The sequence below is a fragment of the Cydia strobilella genome, chromosome 4 (assembly GCF_947568885.1).
Source record: "Cydia strobilella chromosome 4, ilCydStro3.1, whole genome shotgun sequence".
NCBI lineage: Eukaryota > Metazoa > Arthropoda > Insecta > Lepidoptera > Tortricidae > Cydia > Cydia strobilella.
The window spans coordinates 2,142,573-2,165,475 of record NC_086044.1 but is presented as its reverse complement, the minus strand read 5'-3'; the positions used below and the strand labels follow the sequence as shown (position 1 = coordinate 2,165,475).

General features: G+C 41.0%; 2 protein-coding genes across 2 annotated transcripts in view; one reads left to right on the top strand and one right to left on the bottom strand.

Moving 5' to 3' along the window:
* LOC134740512 (dedicator of cytokinesis protein 7) overlaps window positions 1-9,845 on the bottom strand; it is a 57,177-nt gene extending 47,332 nt beyond the window's left edge. The window contains exons 1-8 of the mRNA XM_063673018.1: window positions 9,691-9,845; window positions 9,532-9,604; window positions 6,970-7,130; window positions 5,520-5,697; window positions 4,652-4,848; window positions 3,721-3,861; window positions 2,804-3,083; window positions 2,003-2,156 (exon numbers count right to left, since the gene is read on the bottom strand). Coding sequence (XP_063529088.1) covers window positions 2,003-2,156; window positions 2,804-3,083; window positions 3,721-3,861; window positions 4,652-4,848; window positions 5,520-5,697; window positions 6,970-7,130; window positions 9,532-9,604; window positions 9,691-9,725 — 1,219 coding nt within the window. The 5' untranslated portion in view covers window positions 9,726-9,845. The remainder of the gene's footprint in view (window positions 1-2,002; window positions 2,157-2,803; window positions 3,084-3,720; window positions 3,862-4,651; window positions 4,849-5,519; window positions 5,698-6,969; window positions 7,131-9,531; window positions 9,605-9,690) is intronic.
* Window positions 9,846-13,282: 3,437 nt separating this feature from the next.
* LOC134741127 (uncharacterized) lies at window positions 13,283-22,562 on the top strand. Its single transcript, XM_063673896.1, has 8 exons — window positions 13,283-13,637; window positions 13,753-13,912; window positions 14,167-14,363; window positions 15,461-15,559; window positions 18,189-18,636; window positions 19,297-19,430; window positions 20,708-20,845; window positions 21,288-22,562. Exons 2-8 carry the CDS (start codon window positions 13,753-13,755, stop codon window positions 21,363-21,365), a joined length of 1,254 nt encoding a protein of 417 aa, XP_063529966.1. The 5' UTR covers window positions 13,283-13,637; the 3' UTR covers window positions 21,366-22,562.
* The last annotated feature ends 341 nt before the right edge of the window (window positions 22,563-22,903 follow it).

Genomic DNA, 22,903 nt, shown 5'->3' with positions numbered 1-22,903 from the left:
AGAACAAGACTATTTATCGATGTTATTGACAATACGATAGTTTTTTTTTTCTACTTGTCGACTATAATCTGTGTATTACAACTTAATATGCAACACTACAACCTTACTCTTTTCAACGTTGGATAGTCTATGGCACTTCCGACTCAAGCATAAGAATTTTATCGATACGGTTTAGTCAATTATAAAAATTTTGAAAATAGAACTTCATACATTTCGATAAAATATTTCTTGTTTAAGGAGACTCGATTCAATGCAAATTAGCCTACTTAAACACGCTGCGTCGCATCTGCTTTGTGATTGGTTGGCCAACAAAAACATTTTATTTCATGTTGTAGTAGAAACAATTGCTTCATAAGTCAGAAACGCGCACGTGACACCCTTCATATAGCAACATCCATACCCTACGAAAACCGCTTAGCGTTGCTTGTTAGTCTCCATAGGCTACGGTGGCAAAAATCGAGAAAAAAACTGTCTTAAAATTGAATTTAGCAAGGCGCAGGTACCAGGGCCTCATGAGTTACTCCTCGGTGTCGTTGCCAACCCGCCGGGGGCGCGCGGCCGGGCCCGGCGGCCGGGGCGCGCGCGAGTATGAAGGTATCGCGGGCTGCGGCAGCTCAAGTATCTTAGCTGTATACTTTTGGTTTGTTTACCTATATGATTCTACTAGTTGAAAGCATTATTTTTTTGTCTCGTAGAAAAAGTATTGTATACAATAGTGATATAATCAAGCTTTTCAATCTCGTACCTTACTTAAGCAACTCAGCAAGCTTCGTTGCTTAAACACGGTACTCGACTTAAAAGCTCTCTATTATATCACGATTGTATAAAATACTATTATTAGCCAAGGCAGAGGCAAGCCAAAAAGGAGATGGTGAGACGACCTGGACTCCTTTTGTGGTGACTGGCAGGAGCATGCACAAAGCCGTGACTAGTGGCGGAAGACAGGGGAGACCTTTGCCCAGCAGCGGGACACAGTATGTTAGGCTATTTAAAAAAAAACGAGGTATATCAAACTATACTCTTTACTCTTTTAAAGTTGTAAGATTGGAAAAAATTTATCACTTTAAATTGCTTTATGTAGAAATGAGTACAATTACGAAAACCTTCATATTTTATAACTTGAGAAAAGATGACTCATCATTGCTATTTTATTGAAATAAATTAACCGCATTTATACATCGATAATGTTGATAATATCGATAAAAAAACGTTGCTCTCTCCCTACAATCTGTCAATAACCGCATCCAAAATTCCGGGCCCTAGTCACATAACATTACGTGCAAAATATTTAGGCCGCAAATTTGAGAAAATAATAGAAAACAAGGTGGCGGTCGCATATTATGCACAAATTAGGTTGCCAAGCGCTAACGCATGACAACCCCCTTATATGTTGAGCAGTGAACATGCCAGTGGCCTGTATTTACCTGGCAGGCTGTTGGTATCGGTGCCGGTGTCCCGTTGGTCCCGGTGGCTGCTCAGTATGTTGAGCAGTGAACATGCCAGTGGCCTGTATTTACCTGGCAGGCTGGTATCGGTGACGGTGTCCCGTTCGTCCCGGTGGCTGCTCAGTATGTTGAGCAGTGAACATGCCAGTGGCCTGTATTTACCTGGCAGGCTGTTGGTTTCGGTGCCGGTGTCCCGTTCGTCCCGGTGGCTACTCAGTATGTTGAGCAGTGAACATGCCAGTGGCCTGTATTTACCTGGCAGGCTGTTGATATCGGTGCCAGTGTCTCGTTCGTCCCGGTGGCTGCTCAGTATGTTGAGCAGTGAACATGCCAGTGGCCTGTATTTACCTGGCAGGCTGTTGGTATCGGTGCCAGTGTCTCGTTCGTCCCGGTGGCTGCTCAGTATGTTGAGCAGTGAACATGCCAGGGTCCTGTATGTATTAGTTACCCAGGCTGTTAGTAATAGCTTGTATTTTTTCCTTCCTGTACAGGTCCCGCAGCCATCAGTAATAGCGTTCCTGCAGTCATATAAGCGATTTCCCTTTCAGAAGACTTACCTAAGCTGTTGGTATTGGTGCCGGTGTCCCGTTCGTCCCGGTCGCTGCCACTGAGTATGTTGAGCAGGGAGACCGCACTCCACGCTAGTGGCATCCTGTATTTGCCGAGACGCGAGCAAGCCGCTTGAGCCCCGGCGCGGACTTTCTCGCGGTTCTGAAAGTTAGAGGATAGTTAAACTACCAGGAAAACATGATGGGAAAGCATTCTAACTTTTAAATAGATGGACCATCTTCCTGTGTGTCCTTTGACTCAATTGAGTAGCCTGGGGTCTGCTTGGTTAACTAATCCTCTGGATTAGGTACAGGTACAGAGAAAAGGCACCCCCCCTGCATACAAACTTCTGTAAACTTGTATGGACGTGGGGTACCTTTTCTCTGCAGCTGACTGTACATTGACTGTCCTTGATATAAAGTTGGACACACACATTCACGCCCTACTGAAGTAACATCTCCATGAATTTTGCGACTAGCAGCAGTGTAGAAGTATCATTGAATCATTTTCTCCACTGAAACACAGCACTTTTACTCATAGTACTGAGATCTACGTGGGGTATTAATATAAACAAAAACGTACCTTATCGTCCTTAATATAAGGTTCCACGCACTCATTAACATCTCCTTTAAGCACTTTCTCCACTCGAACGAGCAGGAACACATCAGCAGAAGGGTTTATAATATCGAACACAGCGCTTCGACTCATAGTACAGTACTGAGATTCACGTGAAGTATAAGCGTTGTATCTTTTGCTAATTATAGTATAGTAAATTGTAGGTATCTCCAAAAATGCAAAGAAAAACGTACCTTATCGTCTTTAATATAAGGTTCCACGCACTCATTAACGTCTCCTTGAAGCACTTTCTCCACTCGAACGACCAGGAACACATCAGCAGAAGGGTTCATGATATCGAACACGGCGCTTCGACTCATAGTACTGAGATCAGCGTGGGGTACATGTGCGGACAACATTTGGCGGGTGCATTCGGAGTTGAGGTTGAAATAGAAGTTTTCGGATAGCTTCTTCTTTTCTTTGGCATCGTAGAGCGCCATCGAAGCGAAGAGAGGCTCCACGTCCACCTCGAGCCTAAATAATGAAAGGAAGATGAAAACGAGGCTTCCTCCACGGCCACGGCAAAGTAACGCGAGTCACCATTTTAATGCGTTTATTTCTAATGCAAATTTTAAGTGAATAAGTAATCGTGCATACCTACCCGTTGTCGGTAAATTAACCTGACCTTTTGTGTTTAAAGTGACCTTTTTCTAGATAGTAAGAAGGAAGTTACAAGATTTCATAGAAAACGCAGTAATTTCCTTCTTAATTAATTTTAAAAGAAATAAAACCGGCCAAGTGCGAGTCGGACTCGCGCACCAAGGGTTCCGTACTATTACGCAAAAAAAATAGCGAAATAATCACGTTTGTTGTATGGGAGCCCCACTAAAATATTTATTTTATTCTGTTTTTAGTATTTGTTGTTATAGCAGCAACAGAAATACATCATTTGTGAAAATTACAACTGTCTAGCTATCACGGTTCGTGACATACAGCCTGGCGACAGACGGACAGACAGACAGACAGACAGACAGACAGACAGACAGACAGACAGACAGACAGACAGCGGAGTCTTAGTAATAGGATTCCGTTTCTACGGACGGTACGGAACCCTAAAAAATAAGAAAAGTTAAGGAATTTGAATTTTAAACTATTTACAACTGTTACTTACTTGAGCTGGTGGCAGTGCACTAGTATCCTGTGTCCCGCGACTTCGCTCGGCATCTCGGCGGCGAGGCGCCTCTCGACCGCCTCCTCCTCGTCCAAGTAGGGCGAGTACAGACCGAGCAAGTCCGCTTGGCGGTTCTCCAGTCTGGTGGACAATACAAAATAGAATGACTATGGATTTACCTTTATAATAATTTTATAAACACGTAGATTTATTTATTAAGTAAGCATAGAGTAACTTATACTAGAGCGGTACTGTCATAGTAAATTTTGTAACCCCAGTAAATTCACTGCCATCTGTCGACACACTTTAAAACTAAAAATGAAGATTTATAAAAATACGATAGAATGTATTTAAATATAAATAAATGATATTTTTTATTTGCATTAATTATTTTTATGATTTTGACCCATGTTCTTTCACTGATATGCGTTAAAATTGTTAAATAACAAACGAAACCGTCAACGCCATCTATACGACTGTAGGCCAAAACTAGTAGCGCCCTCTGAACGAGAATCAAATTTTCTTGATTTTCGAGGCACGTTTTTTCCTTAGACTGTATCCATCTATTACGGAGTTATATCTATCTTTGTAAGTAACTATATTAAAAAAAATTACGTGTACCTACTACCGACCAACGGAGCGTTAGCTTACGTTGACGAGGCTTGATGATACTTAACCACTATAAAGTTACAATTGACGATTTTTTTACCTGGCTCGGGGTCTAAAACCTTTGCTAGGGAAGTATCAGTGCACTCACCCGAGGCAGAAGAATGCAGAAGGCACGAAAGACGAAATATACTTTTCGACACAAGGTCCGGCATCAGCGGGTCAGAGGACGAGCTGCGGAGGTCCAGGCTGGTCCAGGACCCGCGCGGGGTCAGGGTCTCGTTGCACGATGTTGATGATGATGTGTACGCTACAGTTATCATACCTCCTAGCCTCATTGATGGCATCCTGTTGCTCCGGCGGGCGTCTCTCGAAGAGGTCCGGCAGCAGCGGGTCCGAGGACGAGCTGCGGAGGTCCAGGCTGGCCCAGGACCCGCGCGGAGTCAGGGTCTCGTTGCACGATGATGATGATGATATTGACGCTACGGACTGCCGCCCGCTTGATGGCTGGGATTCTGGGACCTGAATAATATTAAAAGTTAAAAACACGACTAAAAAGCAAACTGCTTGTGTTTTGAATTGTCTTTAAAAGTTATATATTTTGATACCTCTCTCGATAAGTTGCTCGTTTGCCTCCTATAAAAAAAATTATTTCGGCACAGTTGCACATACCGTCTCTTTCGAGGGTACTGTCCGCGCGCGAATTCCGTGCACGGCTGAGGAATGTTAGGATTGTTGGGCGTCATGACAGAGTGGTGTGTGAACTTTTGTACGTAAGGGCGTCCCTCCACTTCCTCGACCTCCGAATGCACGGAATTGGCGCGCGGACAGTACGTGGGTACGTCCTGCAAGTTTTAATTGTCACACTCTAAACTCTTTCGGATTCGTTTGTTTCACACGATGTCACTGGTACTGGTATCGTCTCCATTCTCACTAGGAACTCACTTGGTCCTCGTCGACCTCGTACCTACAATCGGCGCGGCACGGTGGCCAGCCGCTCGAGGCGCGCGCCGAGCCGCTCGTGGCCGAGCGTGGAGAGTGAGACGGGTATATGTTAGAGAGAGTCAGCACCTGGTCCTCGTCGACCTCGTACAGCTGGCGCGGCGCGGTGGCCAGCCGCTCGAGGCGCGCGCCGAGCCGCTCGTGGCCGAGCGTGGAGAGTGAGACGGGTATATGTTAGAGAGAGTCAGCACCTGGTCCTCGTCGACCTCGTACAGCTGGCGCGGCGCGGTGGCCAGCCGCTCGAGGCGCGCGCCGAGCCGCTCGCGGCCGAGCGTGGAGCCCGAGTGCTGCCGGTGCTTGTGCTCCACCACGGTGTAGTCGGACGTGTACGTGCGGATGCAGTCGCGAACGAACATTGGCGCTTTGATCCTATAATACGAGGAATAAATGTCAAAAAACCGGCCAAGTGCGAGTCGGACTCGCGCACCGAGAGTTTCCGTACTTTTTTGTATTTGTTGTTATAGCGGCAACAGAAATACATCATCTGTGAAAATTTCAACTGTCTAGCTATCACGGTTCATGAGATACAGCCTGGTGCCAGACAGACGGACAGCGGAGTAAAAGGGGAGTAGGAACCCTAAAAATGTAAGCCCTGATAGGTTATAGCTACAAATGTAGTGAATAATTATTTCTTACTCGGATTATTGACTTTTTTAGTTTTTAGGGTTTCATAGTCAACTGGGAACCCTTATACATTCGTCATGTCCGTCTGTCTGTGAAAGCTAGGCAAAGATAAATAAATCAATGGAGACAAAACATCCTAGGCTACCTCCCTCCCTCCTGGTGTGGCGTGTTATTGGATAGGTCTTTCGAAACGAATAGGGGTCTCCAACAAATTTTTTTTTGTAAAGTGCATATTTTCCAAAATAATCGCTCCTAAAGAAAAAAATATGCTTCCCATCCCCCATCCAACTTTTGTCCCATGTTACCAAAAAATATATAAAAATCGTGAAACAAACTCGTCATTTTATAAATAAATAAATAATTCATTTATTCTTAGTAAACTACATTTCATACAAACGTATTACAATAAAAAAGTATATTTAAAAAATATAATAGTAGTAGTTTCATAGTATATTAAATCTTCTCGGGTCCGAGGTGTAGGGTTGAAGCCGGCGTAGTTATTATCGCGTATATATCTAATATATCTTTGCTTGAAAATAGTTGTATTGTATAACTAGCCTTATGAACCGATTTTGCATGTACAACCAGCCTTAAAGTTTATAGTCTATGATGGTTCATTATTTTTATAGTATGTGGGTATTTTTGCACTTTGTAGTGACTGATGACTGACGGGTGACTGAGGAAAAAGTCACCCGTTGACCACGAACGCTGTAAAGGGTTCGAAACGTCGGGATGTATTATAAATTCAATATACGCGATATAATCCGTTTTCATAGTTTTATTTTATATTTAAAAAGTATAGTTATAGTTTACCACAAAATGGTTCCGCCTCAGCATAATGCTAACCCTAAAGTCAGCACTGGTCTTCCGGTGAGACCATTTGTGGGCCACGAACGCAAACATGCAACACGGCCTTATCTATCAGCGAACGCTTCCACATTGCGATTTGCGGTGGCGTCAGCGCCATCTAACCTGCTATTTTATATCAAATACTCACGAAAGTGGATGAAAACTTACAGGTCCTCGTCTGGGAGCACGTGTGTGACTGTCCGTATGCGCCGGGGCACCGTGCACAGCTCCATGTCGTGGGGGGGATAAGCCAGGGGGTCCCGGGGCCCCATGAGCCTGTCCGCCACCTCCTCATAGTCCGGTGGTTCGATCATATCGCACAGTGATATCTGTTGGACAAATATTATGATAAAGGACAAAATACATGCAACACGACCGATCTGGCCTAGTGGGTAGTGACCCTGCCTGTGAAGCCGATGGTCCTGGGTTCGAATCCCGGTCAGGGCATTTACCGCATTTATTTGTGTGATGAACACAAATATTTGTTTCTGAGTCATGGGTGTTTTCTATGTATATGAGTATGTATTTATCTATATAAGTATGTATATCGTCGCCTAGCACCCATAGTACAAGCTTTGCTTAGTTTGGGGCTAGGTTGATCTGTGTGAGATGTCCCTGACCGTCGGTCGAGCACTGTTTCCAGCCTAATTTAATTTATTTAACACGCAAAGTATTTAAACTCGGAACCGGAATACGATTTTGCGCTATAGAAACCCTTGGTATGTACGCCGAAGCAAAATATTTCGTTAAAAAGTTTGGATTTGGATTGGACAACACATTAGGAAAAAGAAAGTGGCAACCCCAGGGCCGGCGCATTCTTATTTCAGCAGATATTGTATATCTGGTAGTTAGGTTAGTCTAAAAGCAAGTTACTTTTTTAGGGTTCCGTAGTCAACTAGGAACCCTTAGTTTCGCCATGTCCGTCCGTCTGTCCTTCCGCGGCTTTCCTCCGTCATCGTTATGGCATCGGCATGGATACATAAATCATACATAGCGACAAAACGGTACAATAAAAAGTCCAAAAAGAATTAGAGTACCTCCCATACAAAATTATTATTTTTATATGTATAAAACTTTTTATGCATTAACCCAATGGTGTGGGGTATCAATGCATAGGTGTTTTAAAATTAATAAGCATCCCCAACTACCATTTTTTGATAAAGTAAAAATTTTCGGAAATAATCACTCTATTTATTTCTATTTATTTAATCTGATATTTTTTTTAAACATTTGTTTAAAAATATTCAAGGCAAATATTTATAGAATTTTAAGTAAAACAATTTATAAAAGTCATTTATTTCAATGTTATACTGCATCATCAATAGTTGGAGTATAAAATAATTTGGTTTCTCTGTTCGAACCATTCTGGCCCCTGATGATCAATCTATGGGACAATATCTGCAGTTGCCATCACATGCATTGGTAACGCTGTTCTCATATGCTTCATGATATTTTTTTTATTTTATTTATATGTGGTATTTTCTATAAAAAGGGACCTTATTGTCAATGGCGCTTTCGCCATTATAAACGATGCTCCGATATAAATACAATGCCGCGCGACCGTGTGCGGCGTAAGCGCCATCGACAATAAGGTCCCTTTTCATAGAAAATGCCCCCTATTACTCTTTGTTCTGAACATGTTTGATTTTGTGATAGTAAATTAGATTTGAATGTTTATATGAAGTCTCTTAGTTAAGTGTGCCTGTCGGCAAAGGCCTCCTCCAACTCCTTCCAGTATTTCCTCTCTCTTGTCTCCCTTGTCCAGAGTGGTCCCACTGTACGTATAATTTCATCTTCCCATCGTATTAGTTGAGGCCCTTGCGATCTTGACATGATATTACTTTAACAAACTCTATTGTAAAGGTGCCTGCATGCTTAAAGTTTTTTGAACATGTGATATATGTATAGTAAAATTAAGGAAGGAAATGTATTCCATAACCTTTACTACAAACAGTATTGAATGAATGAATGAATAATATTTATTTCAAGACAAAGGTATTAAAGAACTCAAGCATATGTGGTATTTTCTATAAAAAGGGACCTCATTGTCGATGGCATTTACGCCATTATAAACGATGCTCCGATGTAAAATACAATGCCGCGCGACGCTGTGCGGCATAAGCGCCATCGACAATAAGGTCCCTGTTCATAGAAAATGCCCCATATAGTTCGTTTTTTTTAGCATTAGAAAGAAGGTAAGTGATCTTGATGTGTCTTTTTATTAAAAATCACTTGAAAAATAAGTCACAGCAAAAATGTTACGATTATAAATCATATACGATCTTTTACATTATTTTGCTTTCATAAGTAATATAAACTATTTTTTTTGAAGCGTTTTTCAATATTTTTCAATAAAAAGACACTTCAAGATTGTTTACCTTTTTTCTAATGCTAAAAAAACTAACTATAGGAATAGACTATGAACTTTACTACTTTTAAAGCTATATTTCCTCTAAATATTAATCAATATACAATATTATCTAGATATATGTAAGTTATCGTTAAGTATCCTTATAAGAAAATATATCCAACTTAGTATTCATAATATCTATACTAATTTATTAGCCATCAATCCAGCACAAAGAGATAAAATAAATCCAAAAGGTTCACGTGAAGAACGAAATTAACAATTCTAATTATCTATTCAAGCAACGCTAAATGGAAAACTTTAGGAAGTGATTCACGACACCGTTTATGGAAGATTTTTTGTTAGAAAAAGATTAAACTTACTGAAGATGAGCAGCCCGAGAGAGTGCCGACCTTCGACTGGCTAGCATAGACCTTACGAGCGTCCCCAGCATTCCTATAAATAGGGAAAAATCAATCCTTTACCATTAGTGGGAACTCATGCAATGTTAACTTCCAGCCGAGCGTTAAGGTCTCGCTTACCCGGAGGGCTGCTGGTATTTACGTCCAAGGGTCATTTATAAATAAACCCCACACGTTTATAACAGAAAGGTCGGGTTATTTATTTATTAAAACTACGTAAATACGATTGATTGTTTATACAAACTTGCTGCGAATTGATTTCATGTTTGACAATTTTGACAGTAGTTTTTAGTGTTGCTATTGCCATTGCCATGCTAGTTATTATAGTTTTCGTGTGTGGGTTTTTGTTTGGGTCCGGTACGCCCGTCTCTTAGTCTATTATGGACTAAGAGACGGGCGTACCGGACCGCACGCTTTAGCAATTTAAACTTAACAGCGAACGAAAAATCGCTGAATTTAACCGCCTTTAATTGCATCAATGCTATTATATAGTTCATTCCTCCCAGTGCAATAGACGGTACTTATTTCACCTGGTTTCACAAGGTGGAGTCTGTGATTGACACGCTAAAGGGTGCAGTGTTTATCATCGGTGACCTAAATTTGAATCCAGTTTATTCGTCCCAAAATGTTCTAAGTTATTATTGTTATTTTTTAACTGTTTGTGGTTTGAAAGAAACGAATGAGGTGAGGAATGCTCATGGAGGTAAACTAGATGTTGTGCTGATGTCAGAGCGCATTCCTACTTGCGTGGTACTGGAGATGCCGGATGGTGGACTGGTTCCAAGGTCAGACGCATACCATCCTCCTCTGGAGATATCGGTTAAAACGAATGGTTTCATGTGTCGAGCTCCAACCGAACGCCTGGAACCTGGCAATGTGGACGGGCAGCAGGACTGGAACTTTCCTAAGGGAAACTATGAGCTTCTGTATAAATTAATCTCGGGGATTTGCTGGCAGGAAGTTTTCAGTTCTGTGAATGTTGACAATGCTGTTGATATTTTGTATAAAAAATTGTATGGGGTCTTTGATCTCTGTATACCGAAACGGATTCGACCGAGGAAACCAAGTAGGCGTTATCCCATTTGGTACACTTCAGAACTGATAAGTGACCTTAAACGAAAAGGAGAACTTCACAGAAAGTGGAAAGCCACTAAAAATAGAGACATTTACTACGAGTTTTCGAAATTGAGATCCAAAGTTAAGGAACGTATAGCGTCTGCTTATAATGATTACCTCGATCGAATCCAGAGTAGGGTAAGACACAATCCCCGTGCTTTTTGGCAACATCTTGACAGCTTGAAAACAAAGGGTGGTTTTGTCTCTAGTATAGAGTCTGGTGGGCAAAAATTTACTGGAAGCAAGGTAGCTAGTGCGTTTGCCGATTACTTTTCAGCGGTATTCTTGCCTGATATTCCGCGGCTGGAACCGAGCGGGCAGGGGATTGGAGATCAAAATCGTGATTCTAACCTCATTCACATTAAGTCCGTATCAGTGGAAGAGGTTGAAGCAGGAATTAAACGAATGAAGGCTAACTGTTCGGTCGGGCCCGATAACGTGCCGGCGTATATCTTGAAAGGGTGTGCAGAGAGCCTGAAGATTCCGTTGCATTTTATTTTCAACTTGGCCCTCAGTACTGGGTGTTACCCGCATCATTGGAAGGTATCTAGGGTAAGACCGATCCCAAAGGGGAGTGATGTTACTGCGGTGGAAAATTACAGGCCAATAGCTATTCTTCCTACGCTGGCCAAATTGTTTGAGTCTATACTCCATCGAACTCTATCAGTACAGACTAGACCTCTTTTGTGTGATGCTCAACACGGTTTCAGACCGAATCGATCGGTAAACACAAATCTCCTGATTTTGGTCGATAGCATTTCGGAACACCTTGATAGAGGTATCCAGGTTGATGTACTGTATCTCGATTTTAGGAAGGCTTTCGATCGCGTGGATAACGATGTTTTGCTGCAAAAATTAAGCTGCATTGGCTTTTCTACTGGATTGCTGAAATTCTTTGCAAGTTATCTACGTGATCGACTGCAATTTGTCCGGCACGGTTGCTTTGTCTCGGCTCCTTATCATACTCGATCGGGCGTTAGTCAAGGCTCCATACTAGGACCATTCCTGTTTGGAATAATGATTAATGACCTCCAGTCTGTTCTAAAGTCATGTCAATGCCTCCTTTACGCTGACGATTTGAAGTTAGTTTACGGGGTGGAGCAAGAAACCGACTGTGAATCATTGCAGGCGGACATCAACTTGGTCTTTCGGTGGAGTATGGAGAACAAACTTCTTTTCAACCCAGCCAAGTGCAGTGTCTGTACCTTCAGCCGTTCGCGCGCTCCAGTACTTGCGCAGTACTTTTTGGGATCAGAGCGTATAAATCGTGTGTTTTCTGTTAAGGATCTAGGCGTGGTCTTCGATACTCGTCTCACATTCCACGAGCACATAGTGTCACTTGCGACCGACTGCTATCGAAGACTGGGCTTTGTAATCCGTAACTTGCGTAACTTTAACGATCCACTGGCTATTAAGCTAGTTTATAACGCCTTGGTGAGAAGCAAGTTAGAGGCTTCGTCGATCGCATGGTTACCGTATGAATCAACTTACGCGTTACTGCTGGAGAAAGTGCAAAAAGCTTTCCTAAGGTTTTTGTACAAGAAGATTTATGGGTACTACCCGTTCCTGTATCCAACCAAGTATCTCTTGGGAACCCTTGGATACAATTCATTAGAAGTCAGACGGACCTTTAGTTTGCTATCTACTGCGTGTCGAACACTGCGCGGAGAGTCAGATTGTCCGGAACTTGTGAGCCGCCTCGTGCGACTGTTTGTTCCAGATGTCTCCAGAATAAATCTCAGGCCGCGGAGACGCGTTCTTTTAGCTGTGCCGGCTGCGCGAACTGTGTCGCGAAGAAACTCGCCACTGCCGCGCGCTCTCTCTCTACTTAATGCGCTCTTGGCGTCAGCACCGGAATGCGATTTGATTGCATGGCGATGGGTGGCTGTGAGAAACGAATGCTTGAGGTTCTGTGAGGTGATGGACGCTAGGCCCTCGAGTGTAACGTAATGTTTGTTATCCGTGTGTGAAATGTAATGTAATGATTCTATGTTGTTATGTGTTAGTTTCATGACGTATTGGTTTACTGTAAAGTCGTGTAAACGTATTTATAAAATAATAAATAAATAATAATAATAAATAGTTAACATGGCGCGTGGTGATATATTCCTGGTCAGGCTTTAATGCTAGGTCTATAAGTTAGCTCTAGATCAATATCCATGGGACCTCCACACTCATGCGCGAATCCCGGCGCGAATCCGCGAACGCGAGGTGTGGAGTCTAGTTCGCTAATCAGCGAAATCTCGAGCGGGCTCATGCTATTTTGTTAAGCCGCGTTCATTGAATTATAGAAACGGGCCTTAGTGACATTTGTGCAATCCAAATCGTATTTATTTTTGTAGCGCGAACATTTCAAGTGTTCCTTTGGGAGTAATTTTCGGAAGCATCCTGCGCATACGGACTTTTTAAATTCACGCCCTAGCGTTTGCGAAAAGTTCAACACCTTACTCAAAAGGGCTAATCAGTGAACTAGGCTCCACACTCGCGTTCGCGGCTTCGCGCCGCGATTCGCGCATGAGTGTGGAGGACCCTAAAGGCTGACCATGCTGTGCTTGTGCGTAGCCTTTATAGGTTTATAGGTCATCACACGAACGAACTGTTCACAATTTGGGGTTGGTGGCAATCAACAATCTGTAAGGGCTTAAGGTTGGAAACTGACGGGCAGTACCGCGAAAACCTATCGGAAACCGAAATTCTCAAGGCGTAATTAGACTTATTAGTGACAAAGATGCCCGCAATCTGCGAACTTAGTCTTTCGCGGTTATAGCCCTGGCCACACTTGTTCAGCTTGCTGTAAAAAAAAAATGTAACGTGAACTTGATGGACTTGATGTGAACAATCTGTTTCTTTCAAAAAAAAATTGTTTTTCTTTCGAACATGAATATCTGCTAGAATAAGTTGTTGTGAAACAAGTCATATCTTAATAAAAGTTATCTTTGACATTGATTAAAGTAAGTACAGTCTTGATTTTGCAGTTAGTAACGCTTGTACAACCATTGAACTATGATTACTACGTAGTAATAAAATTATAACTCGTGTGTCTAATCAAAAATTTTGAAATTCCAGATGTTAGAAGCAGAAGAAGATGAACGAACGATTCTGGATTACCTTAACACTAATGAGCGCTGTTGGCGCGCCGTGCTGCAATATGTGCCTGTGAAAGATCTCATAAGGACAGAGGGCACCAGCCGCCGGTGGCAGGGGGTGGTCCTGCAGTACTTCAAAGGTATGATGATATCTGCAACAGGCTTCATCATTTTTCAATATTAATGTAAGCTAAATAAAATAACATCTAAATAGATGGCCCCGACAGAAGACCAGCGCTAGCCCAGCCAGGCTAGCTCCATGCTGTCAGGACCATTTCGTGGCTTATATGTTATTTTAGGTTCTGTTTTCTTTTATTTTGCCACAAATACGCCACACTCCCTATTCTCTATTCTATTTAGATAGATTATTAACATAGAATGTTACCTTTCCCAGAAGCAGGAGTCCATATTACAATTGAGGAATATAGTAATGAAAAGGAACATAACATCTGTAGATTGAAGCGTTCATCATTCAAGTCATTTGAGAGTTGGACCAAAAAATTGGGCTCCTTGGTTGTGGCCACTTATTGCATTGGTTTGAGGAATCTAGAAATTATCAAAGAAAACTGTCCTAACATAGAAGCCCTCGAGGTAATTATTTTGTTAAAATTTAAATTTAGCATTAGCATTGCACATGCACTATTGTAGAATAGTTAGAATATGAAAGAAAATTATAAACTGCGCCATACTGAAAGCTTATCATTACTTGATATGTTCCACAAGCCATGAGGGGAGACGTATCTGCCTCCATCGTGTAGCTATACTTACTTACTGCTTACTGCTAGCCTTTCTCCACAGACGTCTTGTCTGGTTGCCCTTGGCATAGGCCTCTCCCATATCGTGTAGCTATAGATAATAGTAAGTATTTTGTTATGGATTTCATAATAAATACTTGCAGGTTGGAAGGTGGCATACCCTCAGACCCTCACCCACAACTCTCTAGAGGGTATGCCATCTTGTTGCTTAAATCAGAATTCATAGAATGATAAATGGTAGTTCACACCATGAAGCAGGGGACTCCGTGCTGTGCTGCCCCCTACAGTGAATGCATGCTCCCTTGCGTGTTGAAGGATCACCAATTGGAACTAGAAACTTAATGTTGACACTGCCAAAACTAGAAGCTCCCATGCCATCTACAATTGTATTGTATTTATTTATTGCAATACAATACAATTCCTCTCCTCTCCCTATATTCTTTTGTCTAGTTAGTCTTAGTCACTAAGAGTACACAGAGATAGTGTGTAAACAGTAGGGGGCAGCACTGGAGCCCCTTGTTTATTTGGCAATGTAGGCTATATGGAGGCAGATTGTCCAACGCGCACACTCCCTATCGACTAATGAAAGTTAACCTAATTAAATAGTATACTTTGAAGGGAAGGGAATGTTTCCACAAATAAGTTGTTTTTTCCTTGACTTAAAATTGAATGAAAAAATGAAAAAAAAAATTAAAAAAGTTTATTGTGCAAATTTGAGAAATTTGAATATGGATGGATCAACTATTTTTTGTTATTATTCTGTCCCGTTGTCCAAGGGACAATCGTGACACAAGGGACAACCGCGTTGTAGAAGAAATATTATATCACATTCTACTCACGTGCTTAATAGACGGCCCAACTACCATACATTTGAAGAGTTGTCCAAGAAAAAGGTGATTCTTCCATTTAAGTATGTTAATGTTGCTTACGCAGCTTCAGGATGTGCAATGCGGAGCACCAAAACAACTGCGCCGTCACAATATACGTGATAACTTCAAGTGCCTGCAACGGCTGACTTTAAATTCCTGTTCTGTAAGTACTACAAAAGAGAATAGATATACAATACTGTTGACTAATTTAATTTCACAGTAGATGGCGCTGCACTATCGGCTACTTCGCGCTATTAATATTTTTTTCTACCGCCCCGTATAAGGTAAATTTTAGATACGTCATGCTCTCTGGCAACACCACATTGCATTTTGGTATTTTTTTTACGTAAGAGGATTTAGTACACAATTAACTAGCATTTATAGACGTTTTATCCCGGATTATGGAGACGTGTATGGGCACAGAATAACTATAATAGTACTACCGTACAGAAAATTCACTCCTTCACAAAAGTCAGATTTAGTTATAAAATTATATCTATACTCGCCGCCTGCAAGCGAAATTGAAACTTATAACCGCGCACGAACCGTGAACCTTCTTTGCGCGCCGCAGTTTTATGACCGAGCTGCGAGTGTCGTCGGTGCACGGGGTTGTCACTTGACAAGTTTTTGTACCTATACCTACTGATTTATTCTTTTTAAGATAAATATGTAGGAATTACAAACGTTGATTTTATAAACATAATTTTTTATTTTTTATGTCTGATTCTCACGGAAGTAGGTATGCCACAGAAGTACTTATTCCTTTGAAAATATGTCGGTCAATATAGTCCGGAATTTAAAAAAAATGTTATTTCTGCTTCCTCGTTCTTCCCTTTATTCAGACATCCCTAAACAGAACAATATCTATAGAGTTAGGTTTCGGAAGCATTATGTATTTTCAATTTTGCGCGTGTCGAGCGGCAGCCCATTGCCGGCCATACGCCTGCCCGGGAGGCGCACCGGCCAAATGTACCTAAACTGCGAAGTGACACCCCCCCTGGTATGGGCCTTGCATAAGAAAAAGAACAGAACGAGCGATTCAGTGTGCAAAACTCATGCATGCGTTTCTGTCAAGATATCCCTCGCCGCTCTCATACTAGCCTATGGGACATACGTTCGCATCGACGACCGGGCGCAACTGAGGCGCGCGCTGGCGGCGCGCTTGTATTTATTCAACGGTTGGAGCGAGATAGAAGACAGGGCGTGCTACTCTCAACAGCAACATATATAGTGAGATGCTCCGCGGAAGGGTAATCCTGAATTGCTGTATTTTCCACTACCCACTTCATGTATCCGGCGATCAAGAGCGGGATAGAAGACATCGCTATCGTTAGAGGCGCGATTTACGTAAAGGGTAGATTAAATTCTACAGTTCTATGATACCTATCTTTCTGTTTTTAATAAAGTATGGAAATACTATATAAGGCGACAATTTATTACAATAAATATTCATTATAAGACTGACCGCTGTTTGCCTCACTCCTCCTGCCTGGACCCCTATAAGCCCTTGCCTTAATAAAGCGGGTAAACTGAATATGTCACACAGACGAATATTAAAGCCTGCGGCAATGGTATTTACGCTTTAACAATTTGGCATTCCACCCTATCTCTCGCGTAAACTTGAATGGAAGCCTAACCGACGTGACGGAATTTTGTGACGGCTGTATGCACCCACCACAGGAATAATGCAAAAATACTTTTTCAACACACTTGCTCAAAACGACGTTTTTATTCCACCGATTTTTGGCTCATAATCTTAGATATTAAACACGCGTGCTCTTTCATTGTATTATTCCACTCGTGCTTTTTCATTATATTATCCGACTGAGTTAAGAAGGTAACTGATTGCTAATAATATGCATGCAAAGGGAGCCTTCTTTAATTGGTCGGACTGGCGGGCACCGACGCACTCCTCGCGCCTGCGCGGTGCGCGGCCCGCCCGCCGCGCCGCCTATAGTTTTAACTATTAAAATTTGATTAATATGAAAGTTTATTTTTCTTCTCGCAAGTGTGTTGAAAAACGTCGTATGAAACGCGTGTGCATTGGTCATTACACACATCAGCTTTCTTATTGCGCGCTCGCTTACAGCTCCCGCGCACAATCACAGATTAATAAATAGTTACTACGTAACAGATACATCATTCCCATACAAAAGCGAAAATACCTACGCTATAATAGCCTACAAAATCTTAATAATAATACCTGCTGCTCAGGACGAGAAGAAATGTACCATAAGTACGCGAACAAAGAGTCGAGACTGCCTTGTTCGCCGTGCGAGTCACGTGCCAACGCGTCATCGTAAGAATGCGCTAGGGTTGTACCGTTACTTATGTTATTATTGTAATAAAACAAATGTTGCGAATCAACCATATTTTTTATTAGTCAATCAAATATTTAAAAACAACAATTATATCACCTGACTCAAAAAACTCCTTCATTTACGATTTACCTACTTATGTTCAAAGAAATAAATGGTGACAAAATTCATAAAGATAGATTTAAAATACTACTCGGTAAATACGACAAATTTTCCTTTGTTTTTTGACTTTTACACCCATCTACTGCACAATAATTTCGTGGTTTCGGCATTTCGAAGCGTAGGCGCGGGAAACGCGCGGTGCGAGCGCTCAGGCGGGCGTTCGGCGGCCCTCTGTCGGTTGAATCGTCGACGATACGCCGAGCGGTAGGCATATAGCGCGTGGCCTTGAGCGAGTGAAGGAGGCCTGGCACAATATCGCCTCGTGTGTAATGACCAACTTAGCACACTTGTATCATAATGTACTATTTCCAGATGCCAGACAGCTGTGTGAACCAATTCGTAGCAGATAAAGCTTTAGAAGGACTAAAGTTCTATTCTTGTGACGCTTTGACTGGCGCTTGCTTCAAAAATATGAACTTGTCAAATTTAAAGTCCCTTGAGATTGATATGTGTAGTGGTTTTGAGGCCAAACACATGCTGCCAGCCTTTGATCGCGTTAGCGAGCTGACGAAGTTAAAACTGAGTCATATTTCTAGTGAATTTCTTGAGGAGATTCAGGTTGGGTTGGATAAGATGCCGAAAATGGAAACGTTAGATCTGAATGATGATGAGAGAATGAGAGGGGAGTGCGGTCAGCAACTGAGTACGCTGACGCGGTTGAAGCATCTCCTACTGGCGTACCAGATGTTTGACGAGGACATAGAGGCAATAACGCGGTGCTGCAAGGAGCTGGTGACCTTGAATTTGTGGGATTGTCGATGTTAGTATAATGCCATGATATTGTACCTAAGAAGATATTCCTAACTAGTCTCTTCCTTGTTAACACATTCGGAATATTAGCAGCCACTTTTTACATTGGGGTTGCTGTAGAGTATCTCATCAGCAACCCCTACCGAATTCCACAGCATACTTTTTCAGCAAACGAAAGGTTGGAAATTAGTACTCATCTATTTCGTATTTATTTCATCCAGAATAAAGAGCTCTTCAAACTTACAAAGTTTTATTAAAATCTGACGAAAAAACTACGACAACATTACAATCGGCCCTCGTAGTGTTCATGTTTTTTTTTTTTTTATAGGACATTCTTACACAGATTGACTAAGTCCCACGGTAAGCCCAAGGAGGCTTGTGTTATGGGTACTCAGACAACGATATATATAATATATAAATACTTAAATACATAGAAAACACCCATGACTCAGGAGCAAATATCTGTGCTCATCACACAAATAAATGCCCTTACCGGGATTCGAACCCAGGACCATCGGCTTCACAGGCAGGGTCACTACCCACTAGGCCAGACCGGTCGTCAACCGGTCGTTCATGTGGGGTAAAAGAAACATAGTTTGTTTTGCTCGGGGTAAGAGAAATCCAACAAGTGTTTCTCTAACCCCCTCTAACCTTATACAAATTGTGACAGCAATGTGGCGCCCCAGCGTGAAATTGATATGGAAGAACGCGGGCGCGCGCCTCACGTCGCTGACGCTCGCGCAGTTCGACGATTTGAAGGACGCGGACATCGTGGCGCTCATCCGCGGCTGTCCGCTCCTCACGGTACTGTACTGTAGCCATGATACAGAGGTATCATAATATAGGGTAGTCCTAGTCACCCAACTTACGTTATGTTGTTTTAAGTTAACGTTAAGCGGGTTTAATTTAGCTTGCAAGATTTGACCCGAAAATACATACATACATTGCAATTTAAGAGGATCCCATGCCTCAATGGCCTTCCATCTGAATCCCTTAGTTTTCTAATGTTTTTGTAGCATATCATATTAACAGCAACAGCTTTAAGTATATAGTATCCCATATTTACTTCAAAATTCATTGTTTTCGTGATATTTGGCATCAAACATGAGCAATTTATGGCCAAAAAACAGGTTTCCGGCCATAATTTTTGTGTTAATTACTTTAAAATTAAAACCTTAGACAAATTTTAACTATCTAGCTATCACGGCTGATGAGATACAGCCTGGTGACAGACAGATGGACAGCGGAGTCTTAGTAATATGATCCCGTTTATACCCTTAGGGGGAGTCCGATTCTACGCAGTAAAGCAGTGACTTGAGGGAAGAGCTGTTCTAAGTCTACCTCACTTGGTTCAGAATGTAGACGACGCAATAAACTGGACCTGAAATAACCTGAAACATAAAACTTAGTCATTAATATATATACATTCTAGTTTAATATTATAAAAATGTAGGTACTTACCTTCTTACTTACTATTGTTGTCTTCTATGTGTGAATAAAGTGTGCGCGAGAGCATGCATATGTGTGCAACGAGCCTCGGCTATCGACCAATCATGAGTCAGTTCCCGATACGCCGCCGAGCGATACACGCATGTACATGCGCTCTAACACTTGCCTCAAAAAATCATAAATAAATTAAATTATTATTCAATTCTTTCAATATCCCGTAGACAAAAATGGAGATAAAAGATTGAAGAACCGATTACCGTTTGTCTTATATTTCTATATGTAATGCAAAAGTAGAAGATACGATTCAAAACTTGTCAAAAATCGATTAAAACCTCGGGTAGCCCCTTAAATAAAATCGTCTTCACACGCGGCGCGAGGTTCGGTCTCCCATACAAATTTTGAATTTCGTGACTTTCTTTATTGACAAAGTTGGCTTGCTCTCGTATATCCCTTAAATGCATAATGATGTATATATGCATCGTATATTTGATGGTCCGTGGCTCAATATGCAGCTATCCAAAATATTATTCCCTCAATCTATACAACATGACACATCTATTTCAATTTATTAAAAAGTTATACAAAAAATCATGCATTTAAGGGTTAAAACCCTGCTTTCCGTTTCCGTGCAGGAGCTCACGGTGACGGGTTCGCGCCAGCTGACGGCCCGCCTGCCGGCGCGGGCGGCGGCCGCGCGGCGCGCCGCGGCGCCCGGCCGAGTGCTACAGCTCGACCTCAGCTTCACCAATCTCTCCAGCGACCTTTGTGTGGTAACACTAACATCACCCCCGCCGCTTATTCTCGCCATCGACAACATGCTCGACTCTAGCGATTTCACCTTACAAAACTTAATATGAGTAAAAATATATGTAAAAAAACCGGCCAAGTGCGAGTCGGACTCGCGCACGAAGGGTTCCGTACCATTACGAAAAAAAACAGCAAAAAAATCACGTTTGTTGTATGGGAGCCCCATTTAAATATTTATATTATTCTGTTTTTAGTATTTGTTATAGCGGCAACATCACTGTTCATGAGATACAGCCTGGTGACAGACAGACAGACGGACGGACAGCGGAGTCTTAGTAATAGGATCCCGTTTTTACCCTTTGGGTACGGAACCCTATAAAAACGCTTCTATCTATAGATAGCCGTTGTGTTCCTTACTTTATAAATTGCTGTGTTGGCACACCTTCATACTGTTTTTTTTTGCAGGAAGATACTGATGCCGATGGACCATATCCAGATGTTTTAAGAAAGAAGTATGAAGGCTTAAATATAATATGCTTCTAAAATATGTTATTTTAAGCAAAGTTAAATGGTATATATGTCAATTAAAACCTAATGATGGCGAAAGAAGTACAAAGGCTCAGATATTATATTCTTCTAAAAGATATTATGCAAAGTTAAATGGTTTAATATATGTCAATACAACCTAATATTGTTGATTTAGAAAGAAGTACAAAGTTTTAGTTATAATATTCTTCTAAAATATGTTATTTTACGCAAAGTTAAATGGTATAATGTCAATACAAACTAATATTGTTGATTGAGAAAGAAGTACAAAGTTTTAGTTATAATATTCCTCTAAAATATGTTATTTTACGCAAAGTTAAATAGTATAATGTCAATACAACCTAATATTGTTGATTGAGAAAGAAGTACAAAGTTTTAGTTATAATATTCCTCTAAAATATGTTATTTTACGCAAAGTTAAATGGTATAATGTCAATACAACCTAATATTGTTAATCGAGAAAGAAGTACAAAGTTTGAGTTATAATATTCCTTTAAAATATGTTATTTTACGCAAAGTTAAATGGTATAATGTCAATACAACCTAATATTGTTGATTGAGAAAGAAGTACAAAGTTTTAGTTATAATATTCCTATAAAATATGTTATTTTACGCAAAGTTAAATGGTATAATGTCAATACAACCTAATATTGTTGATTGAGAAAGAAGTACAAAGTTTTAGTTATAATATTCCTCTAAAATATGTTATTTTACGCAAAGTTAAATGGTATAATGTCAATACAACCTAATATTGTTGATTGAGAATAAAGTACAAAGTTTTAGTTATAATATTCCTTTAAAATATGTTATTTTACGCAAAGTTAAATGGTATAATGTCAATACAACCTAATATTGTTGATTGAGAAAGAAGTACAAAGTTTTAGTTATAATATTCCTGTAAAATATGTTATTTTAAGCAAAGTTAAATGGTATAATGTCAATACAACCTAATATTGTTGATTGAGAAAGAAGTACAAAGTTTTAGTTATAATATTCCTCTAAAATATGTTATTTTAAGCAAAGTTAATAATTTTATATGTCAATACAACCCTATATCGTTGTTTGAAAGATATGTAGGTACAAAGGCTTAGATATAATATTCTTCTAGAATATGTTATTTTAAGCAAAGTCAAATATATATGTCAATAAAACCTAACATCGTTGTTCCTTTTTGAACTGGGACTCAGCCCGGAGTAGAAATCTTGGTCAGCTTCCCGAGCGATAACTCGTCAAGTGGTTATTATAGGGAAGCCCTGTTAACATTGTGAACTTGTCTCACATGTGAATAAAATGCAACTTTCTTATCAGTTTTTGAACAATCAAGAGAGCCTTTACCAGCTGGTGTGGTGAAAAAATAGTTACTGTCCAGTGGGGTTCACCTGGTGTACAGCATAGTGCAACTGACTTTTTGCAGACCCACATTGTGTCAAAAAAAAGAAAAAAAACCGGCCAAGTGCGAATCGGACTCGCGCACCGAGGGTTCCGTACTTTGTAGTATTTGTTATAGCGGCAACAGAAATACATCATCTGTGAAA

What these genes read in the sequence shown, in the direction of transcription:
- LOC134741127 (XM_063673896.1), top strand. Translation starts at nt 13,753, where the DNA reads ATGTTAGAAGCAGAAGAAGATGAACGAACGATTCTGGATTACCTTAAC. An exon ending in GGTCCTGCAGTACTTCAAAG is followed by an intron (nt 13,913 to 14,166) that starts GTATGATGATAT and finishes TACCTTTCCCAG; the next exon opens with AAGCAGGAGTCCATATTACA. An exon ending in CTAACATAGAAGCCCTCGAG is followed by an intron (nt 14,364 to 15,460) that starts GTAATTATTTTG and finishes TTGCTTACGCAG; the next exon opens with CTTCAGGATGTGCAATGCGG.